At 41.7% G+C, this 19,402-nt stretch overlaps 1 protein-coding gene across 1 annotated transcript in view; it reads left to right on the top strand.

The window, feature by feature from the left end:
- LOC124553310 (ankyrin repeat domain-containing protein 65-like) overlaps positions 1 to 19,402 on the top strand; it is a 95,783-nt gene that overhangs the window by 40,093 nt on the left and 36,288 nt on the right. The window contains exon 2 of the mRNA XM_047127189.1: positions 2,656 to 2,892. Coding sequence (XP_046983145.1) covers positions 2,656 to 2,892 — 237 coding nt within the window. The remainder of the gene's footprint in view (positions 1 to 2,655; positions 2,893 to 19,402) is intronic.

Here is a 19,402-nt window from a genome sequence, read left to right as displayed (position 1 = left end):
ACGTGCTGATTCTCTGCCATCAAAGAAAGCAAAGACAATTCCGTTGGCAGGAAAGGTCATTGCATCTGTGTGCTGGGATGCGAAGGGGATTCTGTTTGTAGATTATCTCCCCACTGGGCAAACAATTACTGGAGAATACTATGCTAACCTCCTGCTGAAATTGCAACAAAAGCTACGCTAAAAAAGTCCATGTGCAAGGAAGGAAATCATCTTCCATCAAGACAATGCTCGCCCACTCACATGTGCCGTCGCCGTGGCTAAATTACGCGAACTAATTCACCTGATATGGCTCCGTCAGACTTCCATCTCTTCTGAAAACTGAAAATTTGTCTCAGAGGATGAAGATTCGCCTCAAACGAAGAACTGATAGCCAGAGTTGACAACTAGTTTGCAGGCCTGGAGGAAACTCATTTTCGAGATGTGATGAAGGCACTGGAACATCGTTGGACCAAGGAGACTACACACCCTCGTATGACAGAATACTGGCTTGCATGTTGCTCATATACATTTAACTAGAGGTTATTTTCAGTGCAAAATGCGTTGCGTTGTGCTGTTACAGTAACGTTTGTACATTATTTTAGTATCGTTGTTACCAGCTCGACTAAACATCCTTTCCTTTGTTTTCGTTTTCATTGTCATCCACGAGAGCAATAATTTCGCGTGAAGATACAGCTGTCTCCTCGTTTACTGATGATGTGAATGAACGGCAGCCTGTGTTATCTAAATCTGTATCAGAACAAGAACATAACGAATGGGGTTATAAAATATCTTCTAAACAGCAAAATTGGTTGCAAAAAACTTGCAGATCAGTGCACAAAAAAATTGTGGCTTCAGGAGCTCCACTTTCCATTACAGCCTTAGGAAATTACTGTCTCCTGCTCTACACATTTCAGCCTTGAAGAGTTAAGCCATCATTTTTGCTCCAGTTTAAGTATCACATACATAATTAGACCTCGTCATGCGCGAATGCTTTGTTGATCCTTTTCTTAGCTTTTTGGTATCACATTTTTAGGCTCTTCGAGTCACCATTTGCCGTGGTGTTACGAGAATTAAAGTCAACAGCAACTTCTCTCCATGCCTTTACCTTGTTGGCCGCAATGGGTTTAATCTGAGTTTTCGTTTCTTTCCGGTTGTATCTCTGTACTGATCTAACACAATTTACAGCAGCAAATCTTGCTTGTATTTAGGAAAAGTTTGATGATCTTTTTCCGTTTGCTTGTCTCCACGGTTATAGCTCGACATCTTCAATAATAAATACAGTGTATGTAAGATGTACGATGAATACAGGGTGTTTCAAAAAGAATATACATATTACAAAGTATTATTTTGTGCAAACTATCGATCGCTGCGCCTCGGCTTGGCTATTGGAGCAAGGAATACAGAGTCTAGTTTATGTTAATAGCCGCTAGGTGTCAGTTGTCTTCTGTTTTGCTTGGTAACCGACATATGTTTAAAATGGCTACTCCGCAGCAGAAATCATTTTGTGTTCTCGGGTGCAGTTCCGTGATTACAGTGAAAAGACGTTTCAGCCTGAGGTACCAAATTGATCCATCCGAATGGGTGGTACATTCGCAGATGGCATCGACAGTTTCTAGATACAGGATTTGTATGTAAAGGAAAGAGTCCTGCCCGCTGTCATGTTCATGAAGAAAATGTTGCACGAATTCATACTACTTTGCAATGTAGTCGTTCAAAATGAACTCATTGTGCCAGTCGGGAGTTACAACTGCCTACAACAACAACTTGGCGTGTTTTGAGACGTCGATTTGGTGTGTCGCCATACAAGTTACAGCCGTTACAAGCTCTGCGTCGCGACGACAAACGCAAAAGTGTGGCATTTAGTAAACAAGATTCTTTATGCTATTGACAATTATAACACTTTCGCATAACACATTGTGTTAAGTGAAGAAGCGACTTTTCATGTTAGTGGTCAGGTAAACAAACACAACGTTCGAATTTGGGGCCTAAAGAACCTATAAGCAGCCATTGAACATGTACGAGGTTCGCCCAAAGTCAATGTGTTTCGTGCGATATCCCGATCATCTGTTTATGGCCCATTCTTCATTGATGGAAAGGCAGTTAACAGTCAGCAGTATCTCGCTATGTTACAAAACTGCTTGTTTTTGAGGCTGCACGAAGACAACTTAATTTTTCAACAAGACGGGGCACTCCCTCATTGGAGTCACCAAGTGCGCGAGTATCTGAATGAAACTCTACCGAACCGTTGGATTGGTCGCCAAGGAGCTGGCGACTTAGCATGTGTCACCTGGGCTCCACAGTCACTGAGTTTGACACCCTCTGACTTCTTCCTGTGGGGTTTCGTTAGAGACAACGTTTATGTTCCAACATTCCCACAGAACCTCGAGGAGTTGAAGAACTGGATGCATACCGCCATAACAACAGTGATAAATGACAAGCCAGAGTATGGAAGCAATTTGAGTATCGATGTGATAATGTTCGTGTCACTGATGGAGGACATATGAAACATCTGTAATCTGAACTTGAGAGGTTCGTAAATATGTGTGTAATGATTCATATTCGTATGTCTTAAAGTTTAATAAATATATGCAATCAATATACGAATATTCTTTTTGAAACTCCCTGTATATGCGGTCGCAGCGCAGTAATCAAATGTTCAAACGTGCCGAAGTGCAGCCGCGCCGCGCCGCGCCGCGCCGCACCCGGCCTCTGTGCCGCGCAGTGCGGTCCCGGCCGTCGGCCTGCTGCTGGGGGGCGAGCTGGCAACGCCACCCCGTGACGTCAGCGCCGGCTGCCGCTGCGGCTCTCAGCTGGGTGCGCCGCTCGCCCGGCTCAGTTCTGACAGAGAAGGCAGGCGGGCGGCAGCCAGGGGCGGTGCAGTGGCGTCCGCTGGAGCACCCGAGAGAGAGACAGGTAAGGCGGCCAGCTGGACTCTGCTGGAATGTCTTAAGACGAGCGCCGTTCGGAGCGATCCGGTTTCCTCATTCGCTAACTGCTAGTGTCTATGTGGCTGTTGTTCCATTAAGGCTAGTGTACACTACGGCATTTGTGAAACGAGTCGCACGCAGATGGTTTTATAATACATGACAGAAGACACGGTGACACCAGTGTTAACGTCCGTAGCTCGTGTTCTAGTGGCTACCATTGCTACAACTGCATCACGGGGTCCCGGGTTCGATTCCCCGCTGGGTTGGGGATTATTCTTCCCTTGGGGACTGGGAGTTTGTGTCGTCTTCATCATCATATTTTATCAAAATGGCGAGATCGGACTGACTAAAGATTGGGAATTTGTACGGGCGCCGATAACCGCTCAGGTGAGCGACCCACAAACGAAACATCATCACGTAAGTTTCATAGTTTTGTGAGTGCCGTAGTCGTGTCTAAACTGAAAGTTTCGGCAGCTGTACGAGTTGTGGCGTAGTTAATTAATGCCTCTTTGCGTGAAATCACTGCATGAGAAAAGAAATAAGAAACCTGTTTGGGTCCATGAGTGAAAAAAGATAAGACGTCAGCTCCGTTGCTCAGCGATCTTGCAGAAGCAAATTGTAATGCAAAACCCTTAAAGTTATCTTATCATAGAATGCTACCAGAATAGGTTATGTTTCCCCTAAATAGTCAGTACTGCAGTGACGAAGGGAAAATATTCTTGTGTGTGAAGTAAAGACGCCGGAAGTGAAATTACAAATCACATTGTATAGTGTCCAGAACTCTCATCGTGCTAGAAGGTTCAGATGTAATAACTAGTGACGCTTTTGCATTAACACAACATTCAACTTAGCCTTTCTGGCCACATGCTTCACTAATTTTCGAACAAAGCATGTAGCTCACCGTCTTGTGAAAAATGCATTTGGAATTCGGGTTCCCACTTTCGCTTATATGAAGAACCAATACCACCGCTGCTAGAAACAGTTGACAAAATTGTCAGTGCTGCAGACGGTAGTTTGTCAGAGAAAAGCAGCTCCTCAACAGTCTGTACAACCACAGCTAACAGACCAGGAGCGTCTCGATAACTGAGTTAGGAACAAGGAGGGACATGAATGAAAAGCTACAACAATCATGGCAACATTGCGAAGTTCAATTACGTTTCTCAATGAACACTGCTGTCGCCTTCAAATAAATTCATAACGATTTGTGTAACTTTTCCTCCTGTTAACAGTTTCCGTTAAAAAAGAATCTGCCAACTCAAACCAAGGGGGTTTAGTTTTGTAAAAGTGAACTGTTCCACAGCTAGATGTTTCCCATGCCTGTATTTTTCTTAATTCTTTTGTGTATCCACTCCTAATCGAATGAACTCTCCTTTACAGCTCAGACGCTGTCAACCCATTCATGCTCTAATCGCATATGATGGTCTCACGCACAATGCGGCTGCTTTTTAGTACACACCATTTAAATCCCACAAACACCTATGCCTAGCATAGGTATCCAATAAACGAACCATTTCCTTCTTTCTTCACTTCATACGCCAGTTTTACACCCTATCGCCACACCAAACTTCCAGACTCTCGCCACTAATCTCCAAACCTGGCAGAAGCCGAAAATGTTTAGTTTCACCAATGACATGCGCAAACGCGCGCCGCGCATGCCCAGTGGGCAGTAGCGTATTTGCACGCAACCCGGTGTCGACGTGTAAATTAGGCTTTACCCAAGAGAAAGTAGCACCGCTTCGACCAAAAGAAAGGGGACTTTACTGTGGTAAATTTACATCTCTAGCCTTTGATAACTTATTGATCGACATTTGTCGCCCATTATCGCATATTTAATCTCTGAAAAACGTGAGAACAACGTTGTGAACGGAAAACGGCGTCTGATTCAGGTGGCTAGTGTTCCGATGTGTCAGGTTTCTCATCCTGCGAAACTGCAGTGCCAGCCATGCCTCGATGCGACCCCGTGCGCATAGGACGCTGGTTCGTTGTCAGGACACCACTGTTACTCGTAGACAGTTAATAACAGTAATGGAACATCACTTAAGCTACGTTTGTTATTTCAGCTGTAAAAGTGCATAGCTGAGCTCGACTTTGTAAGTATCTTATAATAATGAGTGATGGGCTGCATGTAATGTATTTGCACATTCTAGTTACATATTAGAATTGTACACACTTACCTGATTTTCTTGTTTCGGTACTGGGTACCCGAAGACGATCAGATGGTGGACCGAAATCGTTTGGTCCCAATAAAAATGGGAATACAACTATTTGACAATGCAATGCTTAAAATTCGTTACATACCTTGTCTTCGACAATTTTTAATCCAAATTCGTTGTCTTTGATGGTTGTCAACCAATCGCTACGTATAACATTGCCTCCGGCGGCAAAACGACACTTTGTCTTTATTTCAACACTTCTAAAATCTTGTGGTGTTTAGGTTGTGAAGGAATGATCTGTGGCATTACTCAATATGTTGGTTAGGTTGAGAGGCGAAAATTACGTTGGGAGTTCGTGATTTCACAATAAGTTTGTGTAATGTTTGTGCATTATGAAAGAGTACTCTATATGCTGTTACTTAAGTGTTCAATTGATCATTTTCCATGATATGTCTTAATGATGGGGAACGAGTCGTTGTACTTTTACATCGCAAATTGATCTGTATATAGGTTCAATTCTGAAGATTTGATAGCCTTTTTACTTTTTAAAAAAATTAAATATACCGACACGAGTTGGTAATTCCTACCTACCTCCTTTTACGCATTACGGTAATAGAAATTCTTCTACGGAATAGGACTTGTATGGACAAACTTTATCACTTTGTTATCAAATTTTACTTCGCTATCTGACGTTTCATATGACTGTGTAAGTCATCAAAAGTTTTTGTCACAACATTTTGCACCAACCTTAATGTGGGGTAGTAAGGTTATTTTTGATTTTCGTATAGTAATTATGTACATCATTGTTCCTTTTGAATTATAGTGGATTATTAACAAGAAAGATGAGTTACCAAGACCATTATTCTGCAGGAAATTATTGAATGAAAATATGCAAAACATGCCAAATTACTGGTGTGTCTGCTGCCAAAATTTGCAATGATTCTAAGTGCAAATGTAGCTGAACTAAGTTTTGGGAGTTGCGAAGTGTTTTTTCCCAATTTAAGTTCTCATCAGTATGGACCCATAAGAATTTTGAAATTTCCTCCCTATATATTTTCTCACCATGTTACTCATCCTTGCTGTACTACCGGTAGATGTGTGAAGCTGAATGTCTTCTGTCACTAGCAGAAAACCAGCCGTTAATAATTTTGAGGAGTTCGTTTACCATTTCTTTTGTTTCCGTATGTGGGCTTGGATTAATTACGATACTAGTGTCATCTGCAAAAAGAACCAATTCTAGATGTTGTATACTCGATGGACGATCATTTACCTGTATTAGGAATAGTAGTGGTATAAGACTGAACTCATAAGTGATTTCTTCCCAGTCAGAATTATGTCCCTGAACTATATTGCTTGAGTTACTAAGTACAGCTTTCTACATTCTTTGCTTAGGTATATTATCCATTGGTTGCCTATTCCATCAGTCCCATATGACCTAAAATTATCTAGGAGAATACTGTGATCCACGCAGTCAAATTCCATAGAGGGATCACAGAAAATACTAATTGGCGCTGTTTTATTATGTAATGCTTGTAAAATCTGGTGAGTGAACGTGTAATTGGCATTCTCAGTAAAGGAGCTCTGTTGAAACCCAAACTGTAATTTGATAAGGATACTATTGTCACTAAGGTGAGATAATGTCATAGAATACGTCATCTTCTCAAAAATTTTTGAGGATGTCAGCCATGAAACAGGTCGGTACTGACCGACATCCGTCTCATTAGCTTCCTCCAACAGAGGTTTAACAACTGCACATTTCAGTCGCACGGAAAAATGACCTGGAGTTGGTGATGCATTACACATTTCATATAAGACTGCGCTTATTGAATGGGAAAAATTTTTAGTACTCTGTTGGAAATGCCATCAAAATCAGAAGAGTTTTATTTTCGAGGCGATGTGTAATTTTATTAATTTCAGAAGGCGAAGTTGGAATATATTCATATGATTGAATTTTATGGAAGTTATATTTTCAAGATACTGCTCTGATTTTGCTCTTTAACTGTCTGTCTCTACCGATTTCTATTATATATGAAAAATGATTATTAAGTGCTACCTGTGACTCGTGGTGTGGGTTCCTGTAGTCATGTCCTAGTTCATGAACCGCGGGCAACATATGAGTGGCCAAGTAAGTGGTCCCGACAGTCAGGATACCAGTTACTTTGGAATAAGGCTGGGCATGTCGGACATATTCTGAGTCGTGGTCACCTTTGTGCTCATACGGCAAAGACTACTAAATCCACCGGTTAGTCCCTCAGCCATTAGGGGTAAAACCCAATGGGACTCGGGGCAAGTAAGGCTAGCAACCTGCTTCCCTGGTACTTTAAATATGATGCTGGCAACAATCAGAGCAAAATGCCTCGGACCTTTGGAGGTGACGGAGTCCCACCTCTAACTGACAAACCAGGGACTCCTAACATACGACTTGGCAAACAAATGGTAATGAGATGGGGAGCTATTAATATCAATGGGGGCTACTCTGGGAAGAAGGTAGAGCTGGCAGAGGCTGCAAGTAAGATGGGGCTGGACGTTTTAGCTGTTAGTGACATTCGGGTAAGGGGTGAGAAAGAAGAAGAAGTGGGAGAATACAAGGTCTACCTGTCAGGAGTCAAAGCAGGAATAGCACAATGGGGTGTAGGGCTTTACATCAGGAAAGAAATGGAACCCCGCGTAGTTGCAATAAGGTATGTAAACGAGCGACTGATGTGGATAGATTTGACAGTGTCTAGCAAGAAAATTAGGATTGTGTCAGTATATTCGCATTGTGAAGGGACAGATCAAGATAAGATGGATAATTTTTATGAGGCACTCAGTGATGTAGTTGTTAGAGTAAAGGACAAGGACAGTGTTCTGCTCATGGGTGATTTTAACGCCAGGATTGGAAATCGAACAGAAGGGTATGAAAAGGTTATGGGTAAATTTGGAGAGGATATGGAGGCCAACAGGAACGGGAAACAACTCTTGGATTTCTGTGCCAATATGGGCTTAGTAATCACAAACTCCTTTTTTAAACATAAGAACATTCACCGGTATACTTGGGAAGGCAGGGGAACCAGATCTCTCATTGACTATATAATAACAGATCAGGAATTCAGGAAGGCTGTGAGGGACACACGTGTATTCAGGGGATTCTTTGATGACACTGATCATTATTTAATCTGCAGTGAAATTGGGATTGTGAGGCCGAAAGTGCAGGAGGTCAGGTCCATATGTAGGAGGATAAGAGCGGAGAAACTTCAGGATAAGGAAATCAGGCACAAGTACATAACAGCGATCTCAGAAAGGTACCAGTTAGTTGAATGCAGTCAATTACAGTCATTGGAAAAGGAATGGACAAGGTACAGGGACACAGTACTAGAAGTGGCTAAAGAATGTCTTGGAACAGTAGTGTGTAAAAGTAGGATGAAGCAAACAGCTTGGTGGAATGATACAGTCAAGGCAGCCTGTAAAAGGAAAAAGAAGGCGTATCAAAAATGGCTACATACCAGAACCCAGGTAGACAGAGAAAGTTATGTTGAAGAAAGAAACAAAGCCAAACAGATAATTGCAGCATCCAAGAAGAAATCGTGGGAAGACTTTGGAAACAGGTTGGAGACTATGGGTCAAGCTGCTGGAAAACCATTCTGGAGTGTAATTAGCAGTCTTCGAAAGGGAGGTAAGAAGGAAATGTCAAGTATTTTGGACAGGTCAGGAAAACTGCTGGTGAATCCTGTGGATGCCTTGGGCAGATGGAGGGAATATTTTGAAGAGTTGCTCAATGTAGGTGAAAATGCGATCAGTAATGTTTCAGATTTCGAGGTAGAATGGGATAGGAATGATGATGGAAACAGGTTGGAGACTATGGGTCAAGCTGCTGGAAAACCATTCTGGAGTGTAATTAGCAGTCTTCGAAAGGGAGGTAAGAAGGAAATGTCAAGTATTTTGGACAGGTCAGGAAAACTGCTGGTGAATCCTGTGGATGCCTTGGGCAGATGGAGGGAATATTTTGAAGAGTTGCTCAATGTAGGTGAAAATGCGATCAGTAATGTTTCAGATTTCGAGGTAGAATGGGATAGGAATGATGATGGAAATCGGATCACATTTGAGGAAGTGGAAAAAAATGGTCAATAGATTGCAGTGCAATAAAGCGGCTGGGGTGGATGAAATTAAGTCGGAACTCATCAAATACAGTGGAATGTCAGGTCTTAAATGGCTACACAGGATAATTGAAATGGCCTGGGAGTTAGGACAGGTTCCATCAGACTGGACAAAAGCAGTAATCACACCAATCTTTAAACATGGAAACAGAAAAGATTGTAACAACTACAGAGGTATCTCTTTAATCAGCGTTGTGGGTAAAATCTTCTCAGGTATTGTTGAAAGGAAAGTGCGAGTATTAGTTGAGGACCAATTGGATGAAAATCAGTGTGGGTTTAGGCCTCTTAGAGGTTTTCAGGACCAGATCTTTAGCTTACGGCAAATAATGGAGAAGTGTTATGAGTGGAACAGGGAATTGTATCTATGCTTTATAGATCTAGAAAAGCCATATGACCGGGTTCCTAGGAGGAAGTTATTGTCTGTTCTACAAGATTATGGAATAGAAGGCAAACTTTTGCAAGCAATTAAAGGTCTTTACATGGATAGTCAGGCAGCAGTTAGAGTTGACGGTAAATTGAGTTCATGGTTCAGAGTAGTTTCAGGGGTAAGACAAGGCTGCAACCTGTCTCCACTGTTGTTCATATTATTTATGGATCATATGTTGAAAACAATAGACTGGCTGGGTGAGATTAAGATATGTGAACACAAAATAAGCAGTCTTGCATATGCGGATGACTTAGTTGTGATGGCAGATTCGATTGAAAGTTTGCAAAGTAATATTTCAGAGCTAGATCAGAAATGTAAGGACTATGGTATGAAGATTAGCATCTCCAAAACGAAAGTAATGTCAGTGGGAAAGAAATATAAACGGATTGAGTGCCAAATAGGAGGAACAAAGTTAGAACAGGTGGACGGTTTCAAGTACTTAGGATGCATATTCTCACAGGATGGCAACATAGTGAAAGAACTGGAAGCGAGGTGTAGCAAAGCTAATGCAGTGAGCGCTCAGCTACGATCTACTCTCTTCTGCAAGAAGGAAGTCAGTACCAAGACTAAGTTATCTGTGCACCGTTCAATCTTTCGACCAACTTTGTTGTATGGGAGCGAAAGCTGGGTGGATTCAGGTTACCTTATCAACAAGGTTGAGGTTACGGATATGAAAGTAGCTAGGATGATTGCAGGTACTAGTAGATGGGAACAATGGCAGGAGGGTGTCCACAATGAGGAAATCAAAGAAAAACTGGGAATGAACTCTATAGATGTAGCAGTCAGGGCGAACAGGCTTAGATGGTGGGGTCATGTTACACGCATGGGAGAAGCAAGGTTACCCAAGAGACTCATGGACTCAGCAGTAGAGGGTAGGAGGAGTCGGGGCAGACCGAGGAGAAGGTACCTGGATTCGGTTAAGAATGACTTTGAAGTAATAGGTTTAACATCAGAAGAGGCACCAATGTTAGCACTGAATAGGGGATCATGGAGGAACTGTATAAGGGGGGCTTTGCTCCAGACTGAACGCTGAAAGGCATAATCAGTCTTAAATGATGATGATGATGATGACCTGTGACTCGTTATTTATGCCCCTTCTGTTCGGTTAAATGGTAATGTTTTTTTATGGCTGGTTATGCTGTCTCTCACTTCACTAAATTTCATATAGTCTTCTTTCTAACATTATGCACATGTTCTTTCATTTTTAATAATGTCACTTAGTAATTTTAAGTATCTTCTTAGCGTGCAACCACTCAGGATTCCTACTTCTTCTTGCAAAAAGATAAATTTCCTTTTCCTTTCAAAAGATACTTCAATCGTTGTAGTGATCCTTGGTTTTTTACGTGGCTGTTTAGTATCCTTTCTGATTAACTTGTGTAGAGAGCTGTTTTCAAATAATATGAATTTATCATGGAATACATTAAATTATTTGTTAGCATTTGGTTTGATATAAATTACATCCTGTGCCATCTTCTGTACGCTATTTCTGAAACAATTTGCCCTCTAGTGACTAATTATTCTAAGTGATTTCCACTGAGAAGTATCCATCCACACTTGTCACGCCTGGCAACACAGATTACACGCTTAAAAATAGAATTAAATCACTTACCACACGTTTCCCTACACGAATTTTTGTTACTTATGGGCAGCAAGAATTAGGCCTACAGGTTAGCGCGTCAGCTGTGTGATATAACGTGAAACGTTATTACCGCTTGCAACAGTAATTAAGCACTCACTCAACTGCAGAATTCGCTAAATTGTCTTTATGACAATAAAATGTAACTTCATTGTATGCAAACTGCACGTAAACAACCAACTAGTGCGAAAGATTCTATATCAAACAAATTAAGATCTACGCCGCTTTTGGGAAATACGAACATAACAGTGAACGGACTTGCTCATATTAAATTTTTGTAAAGAGATATACAACAAATAAGCTGGATTGTCGGATTTAATTCTGCCATAACGTAAACAAATACATAGTTACAACCCGATCTTACGATCTTTTTGCCTTTTGTAGACTGTGTTTCATAGTTCTGTGACGTAAAATGTTATGTTGTGTGATTTGCTGATGTGAGTAAACGGACGAGGCGGCATTACGACTTTATAAACCTTGCAGCGCTTACCAGGCTCTTGCTGTACTCAAATCTGCGTGACAGGAAAGCGTGACGTCTCGTCACGCAGCGCGTGAATGGTCCACCTGAACGGCGTCGGTTTCCGTGTGGCGTGTTGTGCAGGCAAGATGTTGCAGTCGTGACTGTGCGTTTGTCGTATATTTCATTGCAAAACAGCGAATGTTAGTGGACACGACGCCCTCGACCTTAAAATGTCACGATGAAAGTGCAGCATAAATTTCTGTGCCCCTCTTTACAGACGATAGAAACATCTTGAACCCAAAACGACCCATTCATTTCCATTGCGAGAACTGTATGAATTGACTTGGCTCTTGCTATTAGTTTCCATCAGAGGACTGAAATATGTCGGAATTATAAAACTGATGCAGGCATTTGTTAAATACGTTTAAGTAGATTTTACTTAGCCAAATGCTAATCTTACGAGAAGTCAGCAGTACTAGTGATGTTAAGTCATGGTCTTTGAAACATGGGCAGCCTATGAGGTCCCGTTTCCCGACAGTAGCATAAGGAAACGTAGAACACTGACTTATCTTGAAGGTATCCTTAACGTGGTGTATCAGTTAAACTGCACATTGTCGTAATATGTAAGTGCGAATGAAAAAGTATGAAATACGGCATAGTAGCTTCGCAAGCACACAGACCAGCGTACAGTGAGTACAAGACGTAATCTAGCTGTATATTTTTTAAAAAGTAAGGTTATGGAACGTGAAATGAAGCGAATGCAAAATCTGAAGAGCCAATGCTGTGGAAACAACAGTACCTCAATAAATGTAAATGTAAATGCCGTGTGGCTAGGGTCTCCCGTCGGGTAGACGGTTCGCCTGGTGCAAGTCTTCAGAGCTGACGCCACGTCGGCGACTTGCGTGTCGGCGGGGATGAAATGATGATTAGGACAAGACAACACCCAGTCCCTGAGCGGAGAAAATCTCCGACCCAGCCGGGAATCGAACCAAGGCCGTTACGTATGAGATTCCGTCACGCTATCCACTCAGCTACCAGGGGCGGACAATTCGATAAGTGATTTTACTGAAAAACAAGTAACAGAATACGTTCGTAGCGATAATCAAGTTAATAAAATAGAAAATTTCATGCAAAAGCTACTTCATAAAGTATTAGTCCACTCAATTAATATATATATATATATATATATATATATCTATACAGCCTGGGAATGGGTCAACGGAAGCTTCTTTAGTTAGGTATGGATGTGACTTCTAAGTCTGATAGTGCACGTATGCGGGCTGAAATGGGGTGCAACATATTTCCGTCATTAAGTTTCTGCAACTTTTTGGGCTTGTGGCTGAGATAGTGAAATCCGGCGTATGCAAGCAGAATATGCGAGTTGGGGGTTTGTTTCTTTGTGTATGTCTGTGTGCGTGTGTGTGATTGGGGTGGCTGACCTAGTGTATAGCGCTGGAACCTTTTTGTGGTAGGTAATATTTTTTTGGGTCTATTGTGTGCGTGTTATGATGTTTGGTGGGGTTTTTATGTGTTGTTGGGTCAGTGTTATTTGCTGCATGTGTTCGTGGTTGATGATTTGGTATCGGCACTTGTGGTTGATTTATGTATCCTAGGGGAAGTACTCAATTTCAGTTTTTTGGTATCGTCAGTTGTATTTGAGCTATAGAGGTCAAGGGAAGTGTCAGATTCCAATGTGTCGTAGTTATGTATGTCTTTTGCTATCGTGAGCTGCTGTTCACCTATATAGGTCAAGGGAAGTGTCCGATTCCAACTTCTGTTGTTTTAGGTGTTGGTTTTGTGGTATGGAGAGTTGTGGTGTGATTATAATCTTTGGAATAATTGGTTTTTATTTTATGGTTTCGACAATTGCGGTTGAGCTATGTAGGTGAAGGGAAGCGACCGATTCCTGTCGATATTGTGAGTGTAGCGGAATTTGGGAATTTTGTGGTGTTTTTATGTCGTCATTTTGTGTGGTGTGGGATCGTAGTGTGTGTATGTATTTATAATTGGTTTGTCGCCACCCAAAAACCCCCAGTTTCCCGCGCTGGTCCCGTTAGTTTCATTATATTTTTGGAGGGAGATGTGTTTGTTGGTTTATATGTATTTTCGTGTCTGTTGTCGTGTTTATGCAATGACATCGTAGGCGCCGTATTGAAGACGTTGAGAATCGTCGTTACCGCCATACTGGTGACGTCATGGGTCAAAGCAGACGAGTGGAATCGGACGCTTCTGTATTCCCCTGGAAAGAATCTACAATGGAATTTTGTCCTGTTCTTCTTGAAGAGCTTGTTTTACGTCTTTCTTGTTAGACATTTGCCTTTTGCTGATGTTCTCTTCAAGCAGTTTCCATAAGTATTCAGTGGTATTGTCTGTGTCCTGAGAAGGGATGTGTAGTTTCAGTATATTCTCTGAAGATGTATACAAGCATGTTTTGATCCATTGTACCTTCTATAAAATACAAATTTTCACAGCCTGCAGCAACCACACCGTCAGCAAACCCTCACCATGTTTCGCAGTGTGTACAAGCTTCCTTGGCAATATCTGTGTTTTCATACGCCACACTATTTGCCTGCCATCCAATCTGTTCGTGCTATATTTACTTCGTCACAAAATATAAATATTTCAGAAGTTCGCCTTCTTGGATTCTTGTTCCCAAGCAAAACAGACATTTCTTCGCATTCTGTTGAAACCCAAAATGTGTTTCGAGCTATCTGGCCATTATACCTGTACTTCTGTGTTGGCAAATACTGTTTCGTCCCTCTGCTTCTAACTCCTCGGATAAATTAGCAGTTCGACTTCAGGCCACGAGTGGCCTACCGGGACCATCCGACCGCCGTGTCATCCTCGGTGGAGGATGTGGATAGGAGGGGCGTGAGGTCAGCACACCGCTCTCCCAGTCGTTATGATGGTTTTCTGTGTACGTAGCCGCTACTATTCGGTCGAGTAGCTCCTCAGTTGGCGTCACGAGGCTGAGTGCACCCCGAAAAATGGCAACAGCGCATGGCGGCCCGGATGATCACCCATCAAAGTGCCGACCACGCCCGAAAGCGCTTAACTTCGGTGATCTCACGGGAACTGGTGTATCGAATAAACTAGGCACGCTGATTCTAAAATTTTGATTTCCCTTGCGGTAAACCTGACACCTTCATCGGTCAGTGAGCAAGAGTGTCCGGTCACTGGCTGGTTTCTCAATGTTTTTGTATGCAGAAGCGATCTGTTACCATCTTATCCGTCGATGTAGGTCTGCCGATTACCTTAGCATTGCTTATGCAAGTGTGAAACGTTCTCTCTGAGTCATGGTCTTGTCACTTCCCTCGGGGTTACGACAGCTGCGCGGAGCGACACACTGGCTGGCTCTTCACAGCAACAGGCGCACTGGCTGACACGTCCAGCGGTTCTGCACAGATGTGGCCCTGTGACGGATTTGTTTTTACGTGCGTGCGTGCGATGCACCAATTGCGACGGATTATATGTTGCTGCGGCAATGCAATTTCTTTTTTAATTTTTGTTCACCTATCTCATTACAGCGGTAGATCTTCGCACGTAAACTCCTGACTGCAGCTACTTACCAGATCACAGAAAAGCAGTGTTGAGGAAACTGTAACTTCATAGCTACACGCCGGAGGCCGCTATAAAATTTTCTGAAAATTTTCTATGTACTTTAAAGAAATGATTCGGAAAGGGGATGTCACTCGTACTTTAAACATGAAGTTCAAATTTAAACCGTCAGTAGATCTTTATTGCCGTTAAGCAAGATCATCAGTCCACATTTACGAAAATTACTAAAGTTTCTGCTCACAGTTATCACCATACCTAAAACAGCTAGAACTTCTACCTTCCCGAATTCCGAAACCTATTACTTGTAGCACAGTCAATGATCGGCCAATTACATCTGCACACGATATTCAGTGGTTGTCTTTAGTAGAAGTTTATGCTCGCTATAAAATAGTCAGTAAGAATATACTCAGTACCGCCACGCTATATAATTCAAAGTTCACTCGCGATTTTCGTCGAAACGAATTATCACAACACTCTAAAGTTTTCATAAACAGTTTCTGGTCACTACCAGATACCATTAACACTGGACTATAACGCCAAAGTGATCCCAAGACTTCATCTTACACAAAATGCGAAAAGTCACATACAGCATAACCGCCTCCAATCAAAGGTAGCTCGTGACTCCCCTTTCTAGTGGTGGGCAGGAAATCGCGTATGTTAGAAATCACAGTGACTGAGAAGTCACAGATATCACAGTAGCAACTTTACAGAATCTAACTGCGATTTCAGTCACAGTTAGCAGTCGCAAGTAGTATTTCATATTCAAAGATGTGAGCCATCTATTGGTCGAATTTAGCACTGCTTTCTGCGATTTCAGTGACAAGTCGCAACTAAGAGTCGCAAGCAGCAACTAAAAAACGCGGTTAACAGTGGCATCTGTTGGCCAAAGTTCGTACTAAGTCCATGTCTGCGGTACGCTATGGAGTCCAACTGCGATTTCCGTGACAAGTCGCAACTAAGAGTCGCAAGTAGCAACTAAAAAGCGCAGTTAACAGTGCCATCTGTTGGCCAAAGTTCGTACTACGTCCATCTCTGCGATACGGTATCGAGTCTAACTGCGAATTCAGTGACAAGTCGCAACTAAGAGTCGCAAGTAGTAACTAGAAAGCGCGGTTAACAGTGCCATCAGTGGGTCAAAGTTCGTACTACGCCCATCTCTGCGATACACTATTGAGTCCAGCTGCGATTTCCGTGACAAGTCGCAACTAAGAGTCGCAAGTAGCAACTAAAAAGCGGAGTTAGCGCTGCCATCTGTTGAGCACAGTTCATACTACGCTACTCGCTACCGAGTCAAACTGCGATTTCTGTGACAAATCGCAACTGAGAGTCGCAAGTAGCAACTAAAAAGCGCAGTTAACATACTTTTCCTAGTGTCATCTGTTGACCGACGTACGTACTTCGTTATGAGAGCCTTGTGCCTCACGAGATCGATGTGCTGTGTGTGCGTATGAAGGGCTTATTTCAATAGTGGTACAAGTCCATTTTTGTTCATTTTGAGATACAGAGTCGTAAAGTTAAATGAGCGCTGACAAATCTGCATTTGAGACACCAGAAATATTCAAGCATATGGCTTCTTGCTAGAGATGAACCTCTATTTATGTTTGTTTGGATCACTAATTTCAGAAGCATTATAGACAGAAAAGTGGAGGTAATGGACTCGTCCTTCATATTATATGAAGACATGCACATTCAGCATCAGTTATGGTTGGTCAAATACTGCTGTGACTCTGAATGTATTATACAGTATTAATAAGAAGCAACATTGCCTTTTTCTCCTGAAAATATCAAGTTACGTAACAAATGTGTTTGATTCTGCTTCCAATATGACAGTTTTGGTTAATACTCCACATGCCTACAGGACTTTGCAATGTTAACACAGCAGAACTCAGAGACATCTGTATAAGTGTAGAGAAATGAAAACAGTCATATGAATGCCTCACTTTTGTTCCGACACAGTTCAAGACTCAGGAGAAAAGTTTTACACCTGGTGTTCTACATGGCGACTTCACACACAAGAAATTTTTGCCGACACTACTACCACCTACATAAGTAAGCTTTTCCTGTGTTACTTTTAAGGGATTCAGTTAAGCTATTCCTGATTTGACTGTAAGATCTGTACTTCCCACTTTCGTATCAACAGCCTCAAAATGCATATTGTAGACTTCGGGATATGTTACAGGTCAGTGTCACAACAAGATTGTGGAGAAAGAGGGGGGGGGGGGGCATGTCACTCTCCAACATGTGTTTACCAATAAATATGTGGCGGAAAATTACGGGTATAGGACGGCTTAACATGTGGAAAATGAGATTTTCATTATTCGCTCACTGTATTTAACATTTATTATTCCTTTAAAATCGCACAACAACTTGAATAAAACACAGTTTAATCACTCATCTGCACACTTATTTCGCAATAATGTCACTTTTAAACTGCAAATCCTCTAAGAGCTCTCTTGAATCTTCACGAGTCTCTCCCTACAGCCTTGATGTGGATAGATACGTACAGCAACCAGAACTGTGTCTGCAAAATCACAAGGATTATTAAACAATTTTTGCTGTCACTAATTACAAGCAATATAATTGGCAGAGTAGATTGCTAATATTTGCTGTAATGAAAGCCACTCAATGGAGTATATTTCACATTTGCAAGAACGATCTCACTTAAGTAATTAAGTCCATCGAAACACTTAGAAACTAACCTCTCGTCTGACGAAAACGGTCTAAAGACGCAGTGGCAATTTCTTCAGATCTGTTGACAATGATATTTTGAGTTATCACTTTACTGAGTGACTGAAATGTAGTTCGGGTACCTGAGAACATAACAATACGTTAGAGTTCATTTTCTAAACACGAACTATTACAGTACTTTATGGCTATTTACATATTAATTACACTATTAATATTTTCACAGTTGTTTCTTTAATACAAGATTAAAGCCAACGGAAGAACAAACGTAAAACATACTTACCAATGACAGGTTTGTTGAGATGCAATTTTCTGTGTGCACAGATGTAGCTTTTTCATGCGGTGGTAAGTCGCAAAAATCGCAGGAGTCACAGAAATCGCAGAAGTAGCAGAAGTCACAGAAATCGCAGAAGTAGCAAAAGTCACAGAAATCGCAGAAGTCACAGAAGTAGCAGAAGTCGCTGAAATCGCGGAAGTAGCAGAAATCGCAGAAATAGCAGTGGCGGAGGGATACGCGACTTAGGTTCCTTAACTGCGACTCTTAACTGCGACTCTTAACTGCGACAAATCACAGTTAAGAATAACAGATACTGAAAAGTAGCATTCACAGAAATCACTGATATCGGAAAATCGCAGTTTAGCCCATCACTACCCCTTTCTCACTCTCCCACAGTCAAAACTATATCTCCTCGCTAGACGGCCAGCCGTCTCGCTTCTCGTTGGCTGTCATCACTTACGACAAATGAGAACTCACTTCTAGTGCGCGGCTCGCGCCAAAATCTAGCAAGCACCAACCACTTCTCTAGGCTCATTGACGTCATCAAATTAAGCAACACGAAACTTGTCTAATTAAATAAACAGAACAAAATGAAATATGAGCTTTACTCTATATCTGGAAATTTATTATGTAGTCGCGAATGTTCTGGCTGTCTTAACATAAGCATACATACTTGGACATGCGACATTCACTAGTAGGGGAACCACTAGTGGATTCGTTCCCACGTTACAGAGTTGGAACACTTGCCAGTTCCTGTAGAGAATTACATGAATGATTTTTTAATAATGCCGAACGTCCCACATACTCTCACGCACGCATTCTCATTCACACGCACCCTAACACACAATACACATATTTACTTAGAATTCTTGAAGTTATTATTATAGAAAAGTCCCAGAGGTTTTCTGAAACTAAAAACTTTCCAAATTTGTCACATCTGAAGGTGAACTATTACAGCACTGTATTTAAATTCTTGACTGTCGGAAAATTACGTTTTTTTATGGAATTTTACTAACTTCCAATATACAACTATTTTTGATCTCAGACTTTGACATATTGTTTGTTTTCACAACAGATGTTGTACATCAAATATGACGTTCCTCGGGTTATTCCTTTATTAGTTATTAATATTTTTAGTTTCGTATAATAAGTGGCCAGCCAGCGTTA

This window comes from Schistocerca americana, chromosome 11 (assembly GCF_021461395.2).
Source record: "Schistocerca americana isolate TAMUIC-IGC-003095 chromosome 11, iqSchAmer2.1, whole genome shotgun sequence".
NCBI lineage: Eukaryota > Metazoa > Arthropoda > Insecta > Orthoptera > Acrididae > Schistocerca > Schistocerca americana.
This window is presented reverse-complemented; position numbering and strand designations above follow the sequence as displayed.